Here is a 13,473-nt window from a genome sequence, read left to right on the forward strand (position 1 = left end):
AACATCAGCTATAGTGGATGTGGAAATTCTAGCGCACACAATGAGGAATGGGCGTCGGTTCAGGATAAGGAATCAGCATCTTATTTTGATGGTGAGCTGTTTGGAGATCATGCGACGATACCGGAAATTTTTTTATTTGAAAATAAATACTGCAAAAAATAAACGTGTTTAATAGCGTAAACACTTTTTTATTATTTGATTTAATTTTGTAACACATAAAGTCTAAAAAAAAATTCCAATTAAATTTACAATCGAAGAATTTCGTCGTTAGAAGGTTACATGATTATAAGGACACTGTGTCATTGGGAGGACATTAATTGAATTTTGGACACTGTGAAATTAATTTTTCACAAACTTTCTCTCCCTCAACGCGGAATTCCACAAAACGAAGCGGCAAAAAAAAAGACAGGGATCGGGAGCCAAAGACGTGAATAACGCAAAAAATCACTTGGAAATCTTTTGTCATGGGGTGTCACGAAAACCGTCATCTCAGGTATACACTCCTCGTCGCGAAATGTGTGCCTTTTTCTTTATTTACACAGTGTCTAAAACACGTTAAATGAAGGTTAATCAGCTAGTGTTTAGGTTGTCAAATATAAAACAATAACATGAAAGTAAGTGTTGTTCCCATTTCCAATCTTAAAAATCGGATTCAACCAAGAAGTAATTTTTTGTTAAATAGACTAGTTACGACTAGTTAGCCTCGATCACAGAGTCATAAATGAGGAAATACCTATCTAGTGGTCTTGTTTCTTGAAAACTAGGTCATACAATTTTACTTTTCCTTCGACCATGAATCGTAAACTAGAAGATTATACTAGCTACCTAGTGCACGCAGACTTGTATATAAATACAGGGTATCTGATCAGCAAAAATCAGAATCAAACAGAACTCAAAATGAACAAGGTATAGTTTTTAGCTTTCAGTTTTAACCGACAATGTTTTCCAACTCAACGATATTTTTACCTTTGAATTTTTCATTCTACAGGTATTCATCACTCTAGCTCTTCTTCTCGCCGTTACGGTGGCCGTTCCCCAAGGCAGGTTTTTCGGTGGCGGTGGCTTTGGAAGACCCGTTGTTGGACTGCGCCCTCTTGGTGGAGGCTTTGGTGGTTTGGGAGGAGGAGGACTTGGAGGATTTGGAGGATTGGGAGGCTTTGGCGGCTTTGGTAAGACAAAATTTGCATCCCAATAACTGCCTCAAACTACATGTATATTTTTAATACCACAGGAGGAAGTGGAAGTGGTGCCGGTGCTGGAACAGGATCTGCTGGCCCAGGAGGAGTGTCAGCTTCAGGAGTAAGTGTTTTTTTTTGGTCCCCGTTGATTTTCAAAATTTTTATTAAAAATCAAATTGTTCATGTTGGAATTTTTTTTGTTATAACAGGTTGGCATTTCCAGTGCCCAGAATGGTGGATTTGGAACTGGCAGTGGAAGCGGATCCGCTGGATCAAATTTCTTCACTGGCCAGAATTTCGCTACTGGTGATGGAAGCGGCCAAAGCTTCGGCAAATAAATTTTCTATTCCGCTCCACCTTTTTTAATATTTGCGACTAAACTGTACATTGTAAAACTAGTTCAATTTAATAAAATTATTTGCAATTGTAGTAAGTTCTAAAAATCATTTAAAATCAATTAAAAAATATGCATTAAAAAATCGGTAAAAAATACGTATTATCGTTTCACAACGACCTGTTTTAAGTCACCCCTCAATGCAGAATGGATTAGATGTGTTGTTTTGGGGGCTCAAACGCATGCCGGTAGAGAACCCGATGTTAATTATATTTACGATCTGTTTCTATAGAGTCGAGAAAACTATCCAAAGTTTAAAATCTTAACTATCAAATGAGTATTGCAATTCGACTCAACTGAGTTATGTAAGGCATTAGGTTTAAAAAATAGCATAGAGGCGTAAGGTTATAAGGAATAAGGCATAGCTTAGGCCGAATTTTGATGCCATCGCATAAAATTTTATTCGGTTCTCTATATTTCCAAAAAAGAAAATAGAAAAGAAGAAAAAACGTACATAGAAGTCCTACGCAATTTGAAAACAAAGAATGTAACGTATTTATTATGCAAAAAAGAGAAGAAGACAAATTCGGGGAAATCGTAATCTGGTTTGCTGGGTGGTTGTGTTCGTGATGGTTTAATTGGGAAAACCTATATCTTGGGTTGCCCAATACCCATCACACCCTCAGGGGAAAAGGACAGCTAAACGTCAAGTAGCCTATACGGTCAACTATAAAAACCGCGGAATAGGAAATCAGCAACGTGCAGTAACATTTCTATTTTTCTGAAAGAAACTTCTTCTACAAGTCTGTTGAATTAGAATGAACAAGGTAAAACATCGTTCAAAACACTTGAATTTTTTAATTATTATTTTGACAAGGTTTCTTACCATATACTTTATTTTCTATTCTGTAGATGTTGATCATCCTAGTTCTTGCTATGGTTTTGGTGAATTGTTCTGCTCGTCCACAATTTGGATTTGGTGGATGTGAGTATAGTTTCAAAATATTTACCATTATAGGCCTATAGTGTATTATGTGGCAACAACAAGTTAATTTATTGAAATTGTCATTGTATTCGACAGATGCACCTGGTGGTGGAACGGGTGCTGGATTTGGCACTGGTAATGCTGGTTTATTTGGAGCGTCAGCCAGTGGAGTAGGAATTTCTAGCGCATACAATGGCGGATTTGGCAGTGGATCAGGATCCGGACAAGCTTCTAGTGGAGGTCTGTTTGGTGGACAATACGCAAGCGGTACAGGCAACGGATTTTCTCACGGAAAATAAGAGAAGCAACGATGTAAATCATTTTGCCAATTTTATTATTTTTTGTATGGTTGCATTTTGTTAAAAAAAAGTTTTGGATTTTAAATATACTACTGGTTGTAATACAAGCTGAACGCGCCTTAACTTTTATTCGGAAATCAAGTGATAACCAGACGACCGGAAAGAGATATTTTATTTAGCAAGTTTTCTTTTTCCATATGTAATAATTTTTCATAGTGTGGTTATTGGTTAAATACATATATAGCTAAATACTATATTGATGATTGCATAGAGGAATATTATAAATTCTTTATACGATTTTTTTTCTCGTTCGGTGTTCAGTTTTATACATTCACAGCAGTATACACGATTTTTTTTTTCCATTTTTGGAAACTACTTAAAAATTTTATGAAGCTTTATCAGTTTTTTTTAATAATATAATTTCCAGTTCTCTAAAGTTGTAGCTTATTTACGAATACGGTACAATGTTCCCGGGAAACATCGATGACCGGAGCTCTTGAATTCAAAAACACATTTAAAACAAAATAAAATAAAGGATTGTTAATTTCAGTCTACTTCTTTTTCTAAGGGTGAACTAAAAATTACTGCAAGCAAATTCGCGATACGGTATGTCCGCATATTAGTAACTAAAAAACAATACATTTATTTATAAATTATTCGCTTATCGTGTTGCATTTGTAAAGATTTGTAATTTAATTTTTGTTCAAGGTCAAAATGAATGAGCTACGCACAAAACTGTCCCCACCCAAAACAAAGAATCAAATAAATATTTTACGATCCAGTAAAAATTGGTTCAAACCTGATTGTGTTGCACGATGTAAAAAGCCCGTCTTGGGTTTTCCTAGACGCTCAGAGGTAGCCTAAAGAATATAAGACCATTAAAAAAATGAGCTACAGATAAATACCGCTGAGTGTCACTGTACCATGTACATATTAATGGTATGCAGTCGTGCTTCCGTATTTGTATAAGAATATTTACTTCAAAGGTTATTTTTCCATGTTTGTTGAAACAAACAACGTTATTCCAAATTATATTTACAATTTTATATGGCTGTTGTATTTGTATCATAAACATATAGATTATTAAAACTCTGTTTGACAGCTATTGATAATCTTTATTGTTGCCAAAATTTTTATTTTTGGAAATTTTCCTGCCCGTCTAGCACAGTTCGGATTTGGTGTTAAATTTGAGTTTTTAATATTCTCCTAAAGAGTATAATTTAGCCTACAATTATTTTCCTTTGTTATTTTAAAACTTTGGCATAATTATTAATTACACCTTCAATGATGCTAGTAATGCTAGTTTATATTTGGCGGAAAATCAACTATAGTGGAGGTGGAATTTCTAGCGCACACAATGAGGAACGGACGGTTCAGGATCAGGAATCAGCATCTTATTTTGATGGTGAGCTGTTTGGAGATCATGCGACTGATACCGGAAATTTTCTATTGGAAAATAAATACTCCAAAAAATAACCGTGTGGAAGATTACAAAATAAACTATTTGATAAAAAACGCGGGTTTCGTGACTTGCAGGTTTTGAACGATTTTCAAGTAATTTTATTCAGGGTTGCTGCTGTTCGCATTTTTTTTTTTTTTTTTTTGTTGTTGTTGTTGTTTTTTGCTCCCTTTCCTTTTTGTCGTTTCGTTTTGCTGGAACATAATATCACAATTCACATATTAATATTTTTGCTGGGGTTTCAACAAAACGAAGCGGAAAAAAAAAATGACGGGGAGAGGGAGCGAATTAAAGACGTGAATAGCGCAAAAAGCAACGACACAAAATTACTTGGAAATCGTTCGTAATGGAGTGTCACGAAAACCGTCATATATCAGGTACATTCCTAGTCGCGAATTTTTTTTTAAATTCACGAAATGTCTAAAGCTCGTTAAATGAAGGTTAACCAGCTAGTGTAGGTTGTCAAATATAAAACAATAAAATGAAAGTAATAAGTGTTGTTCTCATTTCCAATCTAAAAAAAACGGATCCAACTAAGAAATATTTTTTGTCGACTAGTTGGCCTCGATCACCTAGTCATTAATGAGGAAATACCCACCGAGTTGTTTCTTGAAAACTAGGTCATACAATTTTACTTTTCCTTCGACCATGTATCTTAGATTATGCTAACTACTTAGTGCACGCAGACTTGTATATAAATACAGGGTATCTGATCAGCAAAAATCAGAATCAAACAGAACTCAAAATGAACAAGGTATAGTTTTTAGCTCTCAGTTTTAACCGACAATGTTTTCCAACTCAACGATATTTTTACATTTTAATTTTTCATTCTACAGGTATTCATCACTCTAGCTCTTCTTCTCGCCGTTACGGTGGCCGTTCCCCAAGGCAGGTTTTTCGGTGGCGGTGGCTTTGGAAGACCCGTTGTTGGACTGCGCCCCCTTGGTGGAGGCTTTGGTGGTTTGGGAGGAGGAGGACTTGGGGGATTCGGAGGATTGGGAGGCTTTGGTAAGATAAAATTTCCATTACTGTGCTCAAAATCAAAATAATATTTTTTATATTGTTTTTACTAATTAATAATATTGTTATACTACAGGAGGAAGTGGAAGTGGTGCCGGTGCTGGAACAGGATCTGCCGGCCTAGGAGGAGCCACAGCTTCAGGAGTAAGTGATTTTGTCCCAACTTAATTTTATTTCAAATTGTTTACGTGTGATTTGTGTGTCATAGGTTGGCATTTCCAGTGCCCAGAATGGTGGATTTGGAACTGGCAGTGGAAGCGGATCCGCTGGTTCAAATTTCTTTACTGGCCAGAATTTCGCAACTGGTACCGGCAATGGACAAAGCTTCGGAAAATAAGTTTTCTATTCCGCTCCATCATTTTAAATATTAATTTGCGACTAGACTGTACATTGTAAAACAAGTTCAATTTAATAAAATTATTTGCAATTCCAGTAAGTTCTAAAAAATCATTAGTAATTAATTTTTATGTATCGTTTCGCAATGACCTGTTTTAAGTCACCCCTCAATGCAGAATGGATTAGACGTGTTGTTTTTGGGGCTCAAACGCAATAAGCCAGTAGAGAACCCGATGTTATTTATATTTATACGATCAGTTTCTGTAGGGTCGAGAAAACAATCCAAAGTTTCAAATCGTAATTAGCAAATGAGTATTGCAACTCGACTCAACTATGATGTAAGGGTAAGGCGTAAGGTTATAAAGAATATTCAAAAAGACAACGCCACACAAAGCTTAGGCCGAATAATTTGCCATCGCATCAATGATTTACGCATCATTGATGCCATCGCATAAAATTTTATCATATAACGAGATTTTCAAAAGTGAAATTTAAAAAAGAGAGAAACTTTTAATAAAATGTAATAATTTCTTTTGTTCAATTTACAATATCTACTATAAAATGCACACATTATTTTCACTGGCAACTATACGATTCTTGATACAATATATTTCTTTACCTTCTCGAGATAAATTTTCAATAGATGCATGGGTTCAATGGCTCGTACTACGCCAATGCAACGATGCATCGACCGTATTTAATCCCTTCCAGCTCGAATGTAATGAAATGGATAAAAGAGTCAAAATTCCAAAAGAAAGGAAATACGTATAGGTGGTGAATGAAGGAGCAAAAAGCATTAGTGGGGCTTAATATGACAGACGACGAGACGTCTTATTGCTTTGGATGAGGTTCGCGTCAGCATTAACAGACGAAACGCCTATAGTTTAGGAATAAAATGTCAAAACGGATGTTTGATTCCCGCGAACGAGCATAAACGGTGGCATGTTTGCTGTAAGTGCCTCTAACCAGGCCATATACAACGGGGCACTAAAATCTCCTTTTCGAGTTATTGGTAAAGTCCTATTTTTTTTTTCATTATTAGTTGTTTGTCTCTTTGTACTAAAATAGAAGTCATAAAAATTTATCTGATTTCTTACATGACAACCAAGTTGGAATCCGAGCAGTGATCCAGGAGCAGTTCTCTCAATCTCAGATAGCGATCCGTTTTATATTGGAAAACTTCCAGTTCTTCTTTCGTTAGTAGAGGGCCTAGAGGCCCTACAAAATTTTTAAGTTAAATTTAAATTTGACGACTAAATGAATATTATAGTGCAGACCATTAGTTCCTGGTTGTAACAACGGCTGTATTATGCCATTGAACCACTTCTTTGTTTTTTCTTTCGGTGCTTCGTCAGCGTCATTAATAATCACCAGATCGGAGTAATCAATCCGGAATTTGGAGAGCAAAATCGCCATTCTACGCATAAAATAGTAATTTAAAAAAACTTTTCAAAATTCAAATATGTTAATAATAAATAAAATAGCTAGCTAACCCCCTGTGTTCTTTTTCCAGTTCGTTAACACCAGACGCTGTGCAGAAAACGCGCAGCTTAGTGGCTGACCAATTCGATCGGTTGTTGATTATAACCGGTAACAAAAGTGTCAATCCTATTTAAATATCGAAGAACCCAAGTAAAAATGTTTGGTGCTGGAATTTTCTTAATATAAGGTATATACCTCCATCGTCGCTTAGCCACCAAACGTCGATCGTATTCTTTTTTTGTTTGCTTTGGAATAAGATGATATTGTTCAGTACGCTTTTTGGCAGTGGCTTTCCGTTAGTGTCTCTATGGAATATATATGAGTTTAGAAATTATGTAATGCCATAAGAAACTATGAGATGAAGGCCTACCTGAAGGGGTGATTCTGTTCAGCCTTCTTCTTCTTTTTATCTGGTTCGAAACTTCGATCTTTAGTGGAAATTTCTGTTTGTGTTTCGGTATCAGTAGATGCTGTAAATGTCTGGGGAGTTTCATTTCCGAGTGCTGGGTTTTTGGTAGAGGAGAATGATTTGAATCGGAACACTATGAATCTGTTGGTTAACTTGAGATAAATCTAATTACCGGGAATATCTAAAGATTCTTTTTTCCCTTTAGTTTTTTTGTTGCTAGCTTTTAAAATCGCATCGTCGACGTCAGCTAAAACTTCTGAGCAATCAAGCCCTTCTTTGAGACGAAGAATCGTCACAGCTACATTCATTTCAAATCCCGTACTGTAATGAATGCTCATCGTTAATAATTAAACAAATGGGCGTTATTCGATAGATCAATGAAAATAATAAAACTCACTGTATAGTTAGCACGTATTGATCCAACAAATTTCTTTCGCAGGTTGCCCAATCGTTTTTGTACCCCATCATCAGGATGTTGGGCTTCACTTTTCCCACTCCCGAGAGACTGAGCATTGCGGCCACGCCTGTTTGGAGATCCGAGTTGTCAGAAATAGAGAAGTATCCTTTGATTTTGGTGAATCGCAGGTAGCGATAAGCCTTCTGCTGGAGGTTGGAGCGCATTTCATGCGTCAATCGCTCCTGTTTTTTTAGCATAAAGGATAATGGTAATTGGTAATCATATCTATTGAATCATCTATTTAAGTATATTTTTTTTTTTACCTTGACAATATTTCCACAAATCATCAGTGAGTTATTCTTGCAGATGAGATATGCGAAGTCGACTAGAGCAGGGCGAGTGTTGGGTAGTCCGGTCAACACCAAAATCTGGGGCCTGTAATTCTTGGCATGTTCTTCGATATGGGCAAGTTGTTGAATGCTGTTTAGAGCAATGCTATAGTGGGAAATGAAATAGGAAAATGTAGTAATTCTTCTAGTTAATTTATGTAGGTATCAAAGTAAATAATATACCGGTATGTCTGAGCTTGGGTAGAAGATCCCCAATTCACCTCTTAAATATAAAGATATCCAAGTGAAAACATAATATTATTTTCTCGGCTTTAGTTATTGTTAAACAACGCAATGTTTCAGCACATGTGTACTTGTGTAGTTTAATATCTTTAAACAATTTTTATCTTACCTGGCTTTCGGTAAAGAACCACGAAATAGAAAAAAATGACCACCCCAATCGTTATCATCGCGATGGGAATACTTATGAGCATCATGGCAGCGATTGCCAGAATACCCGTCAGTAGACTCAGCCATGTATTGTAATACTAAAAATATGTAAGCGGACATGAAATGCCTTGCTATAGTGTATTTATTATATTTTTTAAAAAATCTGTCTTTTATTATTTACCTTGAAAGTTGGTCGCCATCCGATGGGTTTGATTAAACTGACGTGAAACGTTGAGAAATTCATGAGAGCAAACGTGGCGAGAAAGAAATTCGAAATCAGCAACGCGATTACATCGAGTTCGGCTGAGAAATAATAGGGCTAGTATTAGTAAACATGGCAAATAAGAATTCATTTTGAATTCAATTTTTTACCAATCAGTACGAAAGCTAATGCTATTATGAATGTACAGGCGTATGCGCGAAGTGGTGTCTTTGATACACCGTATCCTTTCCCTAAAAAACCAATCAACCAGTATGGATACAGCTTATCGGCCGCGATGACTTCGAGTAGGGCAACGCATGAAAAGAAATCCGTTAAGGCTGAGCTCAAAGTGGCCGCGAAACATCCCACGTAATTGAGTGGAGCAAAAGCAGAGACTAGCGCCATTACCTTTTGTTTTACAATTGGATTAATGGAACATTTAAAAAATCATCGGGAATATTAGACTCTCGATTAGACTGTTTTTTTACTTGATAGTCGTAGGAAAGGCCGTAATTGCATGGGTCTGTGTCATTGCAAATTAGGTTGGTACCGTTTTGCAGATCCTCGACTATTCCAGTTGCTATCAATTGATGATTAACAAGTAATGTATAAGGAACTGTCAAGACAAGGATAACAAATTAGGTTTCTACCTGCGCGAGTAACGGTGGCAGCACAAATGATAGCTATTCCAGCGTAAGACATACTGCAAATTATGATGGCCAATATGGTTCCTTTTGGAATAGCCTTGTTGGGATTCTAATTATTTTTGCAATAGCATAATTCGATTTTCAATCAGATTTTTAAATTCTTAAACTTTGAATTGTTTAATGATACTATTTTGTCAAATTATCTAGGTACCTTTAAGTTACCGGAAGCGTTTGCTCCAGCAAGAATACCAATATTCGATGGAAAGTAAACTGAAAATATGGAAATAAAATTCTGCATTTGACCATCAGTTACAGTGTAGGATGGGCCCCAGTTTTCTTTCAACAAATTAACTGCAAATTCAATAGTGTTTTAAATATAGTTGAATGAGGCATCATTGAGTATTGGTTAATTGACATACTGCTGTATCCAGTGAAACCCCTTGCTGCTTCCGACTCAGAGGATGGTCCCATAATGCTGCCAACAAGGAAATTACTTAGCGCAATCAATAAAATGACAAACATGGCATCCTTCATCTGTTGATATTTATTTGTGATAGAACTTGTTTAAGTTCGTTAAAGCAATTTATGTGATCTGTATATACCTTGGTTTCATATTGGGCTCCCAGCCCGCAGATTGCGCCAACGAATACTAAGGAAGCGGTGCCTATAATGCGGATGTCGTTGATGTCTCCATCGACAATAATCACTCCACCGTATTCAAACATCATGTCTTTCACGGCGCTGGAAAAGCCAACCACATTGATTGCGCAATCCAGTATATTGGCAATGATAAAGATGATACCAATTGAACCACCAAATTCTGGGCCTAATATTCTAGACCTATATTTTTACGATGGATGCATGTTATTAAAACTTAATACAGTTTAACTATAAATAAAGTTTGACATGATGCTTGATTAATGCTTACATGACAAAGTAAGTCCCACCTAATAGAAATTGAGTCAATTGTTTTATTTTAATATTAAATTAAATTAAATTAATTTTTTATTTTATAAAAAAAAATATTAATTACCTCCGCCGATTTCTCCATTGGTCGAGATGGCGGACATAGACAAAGCTGTCACCAACGTGATGAAAGTCGATATTGCAATGATAACCAATGTTTCGCCTAATTTAAATAATATTAAATGTTATCCTTCATTTTCTTTTAAACGTATATAGTTCGGTTTATGTATAACCTATTCCTGCTTGTCCTACCACCCATGAAAGCCTCAGAAAAAGCATGACTCCCCAGAGACTCATCATGTTGCGAATCAAAACTCCTTCGACCCAACCAAATTTTTCGACCTTAGAGTCGTCCTGTTGAGTGAAATCTGTAGCAGTGTCCTCGAATGACTCCTGCCGCTGGTAAATCAAATTGCATCGTATTTAATGCAAATAAATGTTGTTGCAATAAACAATTGATAACAATGATAGGCCTACCTTGGCAGCGAAGTCAGTAGGGTCATATAGCTCAGTCAATGTTGGTCTGTTTGATGATTTCTCAATATTACTGTTACAAGTTCTGTAGTTGTCAATATGAGGGGTAGTGTCCCGGCTCATTTTTCGATTTAGGTTGGGTGGAGGCGCAAGAGAAGTATTCGTGCTACTATAGTCTTGTTCTGCTGGAAGGTTTGCATCGTCGCAGTTTGATACTGACTAAAGAAGTGGATTCATTATTCAGTGTTATTTACTTAATCTACAGTATGTAACCATTTTCTTTACATATTCAAAGGCAGGATTTTCCATGACTATACGCCGGAGGTGCTATAGTGACGAGGATTAATGGAATAACCACGATGCCTTATTGTCTTGGAATTTTATTAAATCTATAATGTCAACGATTGGATTCAGGCTAGATGAACAATATAGGTTTGGATTAATAAATGAATTTTTACCTCTGCCTAAAATTGATGATTTAATTAAGAGACTGGTAAAGCTGTCGTCGGATGCGGGCTGGTAGCAAGACGATTCTGATTCGAATTGGACAGCTGCTTTGCTATTTATTTGACTCTATACGACCACTCGATAAGAAATTGGAACAAGTGCAAATTTCAGTTCTCTACCAATATAAGAAGGTGAAATCTTAAGATGTGGCGGGACTAGCGGCAAAATCACACAAGGTGCGGCTGATGTGTTTATGAACTGTGTATAAAACATTGGTAGGGTTGCTGGGTGAATTCATTTCGAAACTATAGTTTTGAACCAGTTACGATTGGTACACTTGAAGACATTGAGTACTGAAACTGGTTTGTATTGGGAGTTTATATGGTTTTTTACAATATTGTGTTACATCTAGTGTTAACTTCAATGTGACGCATTCTATAGCACAAAGTGCAACAACTTTCTTTCGTTACCTTTTTACACTTGCGAGCCCCATACTTTGACTCGTAATCGCAGTGCAATAAAACATGATGTTGCTAAAAACCTCACATCAGATTATCAAATGGGGACATGGAGTCCATTAAAGAACGTTCCGGAACGAAAAAAGTAGGGTATCCTTTTTAAATGATGGTATATCTACTTAAATTATGTAATCACTTTACAAACTGTGTCATAAGCGGTTTGAACCTGAAACTCTGTCGAAATCTGCTTTTGTAGGTCCATTATAAGAAAAAATATTATAGACAGGAAATTAACAACGAAAAAACTTAGAAATTTGGCTAAAAATTCTGAAACTAGAAAACAGCAACAATTTATACTAACTTTCTAATGGTAGAGTTAAACGGAAAATTTTCAAACTGATATAATCCAACTCAAAGGACTGTCACTGTTGAAAGTGTTGACATAATCTACAGTATATGCAGTCTTTTTTTCGTGTGAACGTTACATAAAATAAAAGAAAGAGCATCTGCTTAATAGTAAAAGGCTTTTATACACTTTAAGAAGAGGAAAATAATACGCAAATAATGAAGTCGATCATTTAGGATATGACATATTTAGCAAACTTTTGAACACGAAGTAAATTTTTTGAAGTCGTTTATTTCAAATAAAAATTAAATAGGTCAGCAGTCGAAGATTCTCAATTGTGGACTTTGATATGCATAGTTATTCTTCTTAACTTGCAAATGATTCTGCTACTTTTATTTCCCTTCTATCATCTTCACAATCGCATAGCGCTAGCTTTATCTACTCAAAATTTACGAAATATTTAATGCCTTGTGTTTCATAATTGCGTGGCATCTGTTACTGAGCACACTCTGGAAAGAGAGGCCGAGATTTCTGTTGCCACATCATCCTGACATTCTTTTACTGCACAATAATTCTCCAGAAAGTTATTACCAACATCCACCATCGTGACACAACATGATTTTCTTCCTCCGCCTTCCTTATTCCCTACTTTCTCACGTCTATTATAAGCGTCATATTGCCAACGAGTTTAAACTCTTGATTAAAAGACGGCCACGAGCCCCCCTCACTCTAGCTTGCAACGTGGATATTGGGATATATAATTTGCAGCATGATCAAATTTAATACACTTTAGCGAAAGGATAAATCCATTGAGGTCGTGTAGTCTGTTGTTATTGCTTCTTTCAAATGCGTCGTCTTACGGTACATTATAAAATTCTGCGAGGCTACAGAAATCCAATGCCTAAAAACGTATGTTTTAATGGTGACTAAATAACGTACTTCATGACCCGGCAATGTGTGTAATTTATAACTTCGCCGTTTTGCATCCTCACAGGTCACAGTAATCACAACTCCAATTTACTGATAACAAAAAAGCTTATCGTTTAGCTGTTAAGGCATTTCGCCGACGCAAAAACAAGAAAAAGAAACTATTCATTTCATTCCGAACACGGTAAAAACAAGTAACGAATATTTACTAAAATAAATCGCATCCTAAAGAATAACATCTGAGCAATGAATTCTTCATTTTTATTTTCTTTACTGGTATACATAAGTAGGGAAACAAATTCGTACATTTCGAAAAAAAAAATCCTAA

At 36.0% G+C, this 13,473-nt stretch overlaps 3 protein-coding genes across 8 annotated transcripts; 2 read left to right on the forward strand and 1 right to left on the reverse strand.

Moving 5' to 3' along the window:
- Nucleotides 1-777: 777 nt before the first annotated feature.
- LOC124197480 (glycine-rich protein 23-like) lies at nucleotides 778-5,707 on the forward strand. 6 transcript variants are annotated; one of them, XM_046592975.1, is made up of 4 exons: nucleotides 778-906; nucleotides 989-1,169; nucleotides 5,352-5,419; nucleotides 5,484-5,707. In XM_046592975.1, exons 1-4 carry the CDS (start codon nucleotides 793-795, stop codon nucleotides 5,610-5,612), a joined length of 492 nt encoding a protein of 163 aa, XP_046448931.1. In that variant the 5' UTR covers nucleotides 778-792; the 3' UTR covers nucleotides 5,613-5,707. The 6 variants fall into 6 exon arrangements, with proteins under 6 accessions (XP_046448931.1, XP_046448932.1, XP_046448930.1 ...); XM_046592976.1 differs by having other exon boundaries at nucleotides 989-1,160; XM_046592974.1 differs by lacking the exons at nucleotides 5,352-5,419; nucleotides 5,484-5,707 and adding exons at nucleotides 1,232-1,299; nucleotides 1,388-1,604.
- LOC124197481 (glycine-rich cell wall structural protein 1-like) lies at nucleotides 2,235-2,903 on the forward strand. Its single transcript, XM_046592980.1, has 3 exons — nucleotides 2,235-2,339; nucleotides 2,425-2,497; nucleotides 2,594-2,903. The coding sequence occupies exons 1-3, from the start codon at nucleotides 2,331-2,333 to the stop codon at nucleotides 2,794-2,796; spliced, it is 285 nt and encodes a 94-aa protein (XP_046448936.1). The 5' UTR covers nucleotides 2,235-2,330; the 3' UTR covers nucleotides 2,797-2,903.
- Nucleotides 5,708-6,116: 409 nt separating the features above from the next.
- On the reverse strand, nucleotides 6,117-11,656 carry LOC124197479 (bumetanide-sensitive sodium-(potassium)-chloride cotransporter-like). Its single transcript, XM_046592973.1, has 24 exons — nucleotides 11,426-11,656; nucleotides 11,253-11,356; nucleotides 10,971-11,186; nucleotides 10,727-10,892; nucleotides 10,561-10,656; nucleotides 10,456-10,474; nucleotides 10,130-10,367; nucleotides 9,947-10,061; nucleotides 9,739-9,878; nucleotides 9,531-9,636; nucleotides 9,369-9,460; nucleotides 9,051-9,288; nucleotides 8,860-8,981; nucleotides 8,641-8,776; nucleotides 8,472-8,511; nucleotides 8,223-8,394; nucleotides 7,900-8,141; nucleotides 7,675-7,823; nucleotides 7,464-7,596; nucleotides 7,289-7,398; nucleotides 7,105-7,219; nucleotides 6,889-7,028; nucleotides 6,709-6,820; nucleotides 6,117-6,631 (listed from the first exon to the last, which is right to left on the reverse strand). The coding sequence occupies exons 2-24, from the start codon at nucleotides 11,274-11,276 to the stop codon at nucleotides 6,496-6,498; spliced, it is 3,057 nt and encodes a 1,018-aa protein (XP_046448929.1). The 5' UTR covers nucleotides 11,277-11,356; nucleotides 11,426-11,656; the 3' UTR covers nucleotides 6,117-6,495.
- Between the last annotated feature and the right edge of the window lie 1,817 nt (nucleotides 11,657-13,473).

Source organism: Daphnia pulex, chromosome 7 (genome assembly GCF_021134715.1).
Source record: "Daphnia pulex isolate KAP4 chromosome 7, ASM2113471v1".
Classification (NCBI taxonomy): Eukaryota; Metazoa; Arthropoda; class Branchiopoda; order Diplostraca; family Daphniidae; genus Daphnia; species Daphnia pulex.

Bases quoted from the DNA above. Each gene is read 5' to 3' on its own strand.
- LOC124197481 (XM_046592980.1), top strand. The intron at 2,498-2,593 runs GTGAGTATAGTT...TGTATTCGACAG, and splicing joins ACAATTTGGATTTGGTGGAT to ATGCACCTGGTGGTGGAACG.
- LOC124197480 (XM_046592975.1), top strand. From the start codon at position 793: ATGAATCGTAAACTAGAAGATTATACTAGCTACCTAGTGCACGCAGAC. The intron at 907-988 runs GTATAGTTTTTA...TTCATTCTACAG, and splicing joins CAGAACTCAAAATGAACAAG to GTATTCATCACTCTAGCTCT. The intron at 5,420-5,483 runs GTAAGTGATTTT...TGTGTGTCATAG, and splicing joins GAGGAGCCACAGCTTCAGGA to GTTGGCATTTCCAGTGCCCA.
- LOC124197479 (XM_046592973.1), bottom strand. From the start codon at position 11,276: ATGGAAAATCCTGCCTTTGAATAT. The intron at 7,399-7,463 runs GTAGGCCTTCAT...TATATTCCATAG, and splicing joins GAACAGAATCACCCCTTCAG to AGACACTAACGGAAAGCCAC. The intron at 7,220-7,288 runs GTATATACCTTA...ATATTTAAATAG, and splicing joins GTGGCTAAGCGACGATGGAG to GATTGACACTTTTGTTACCG.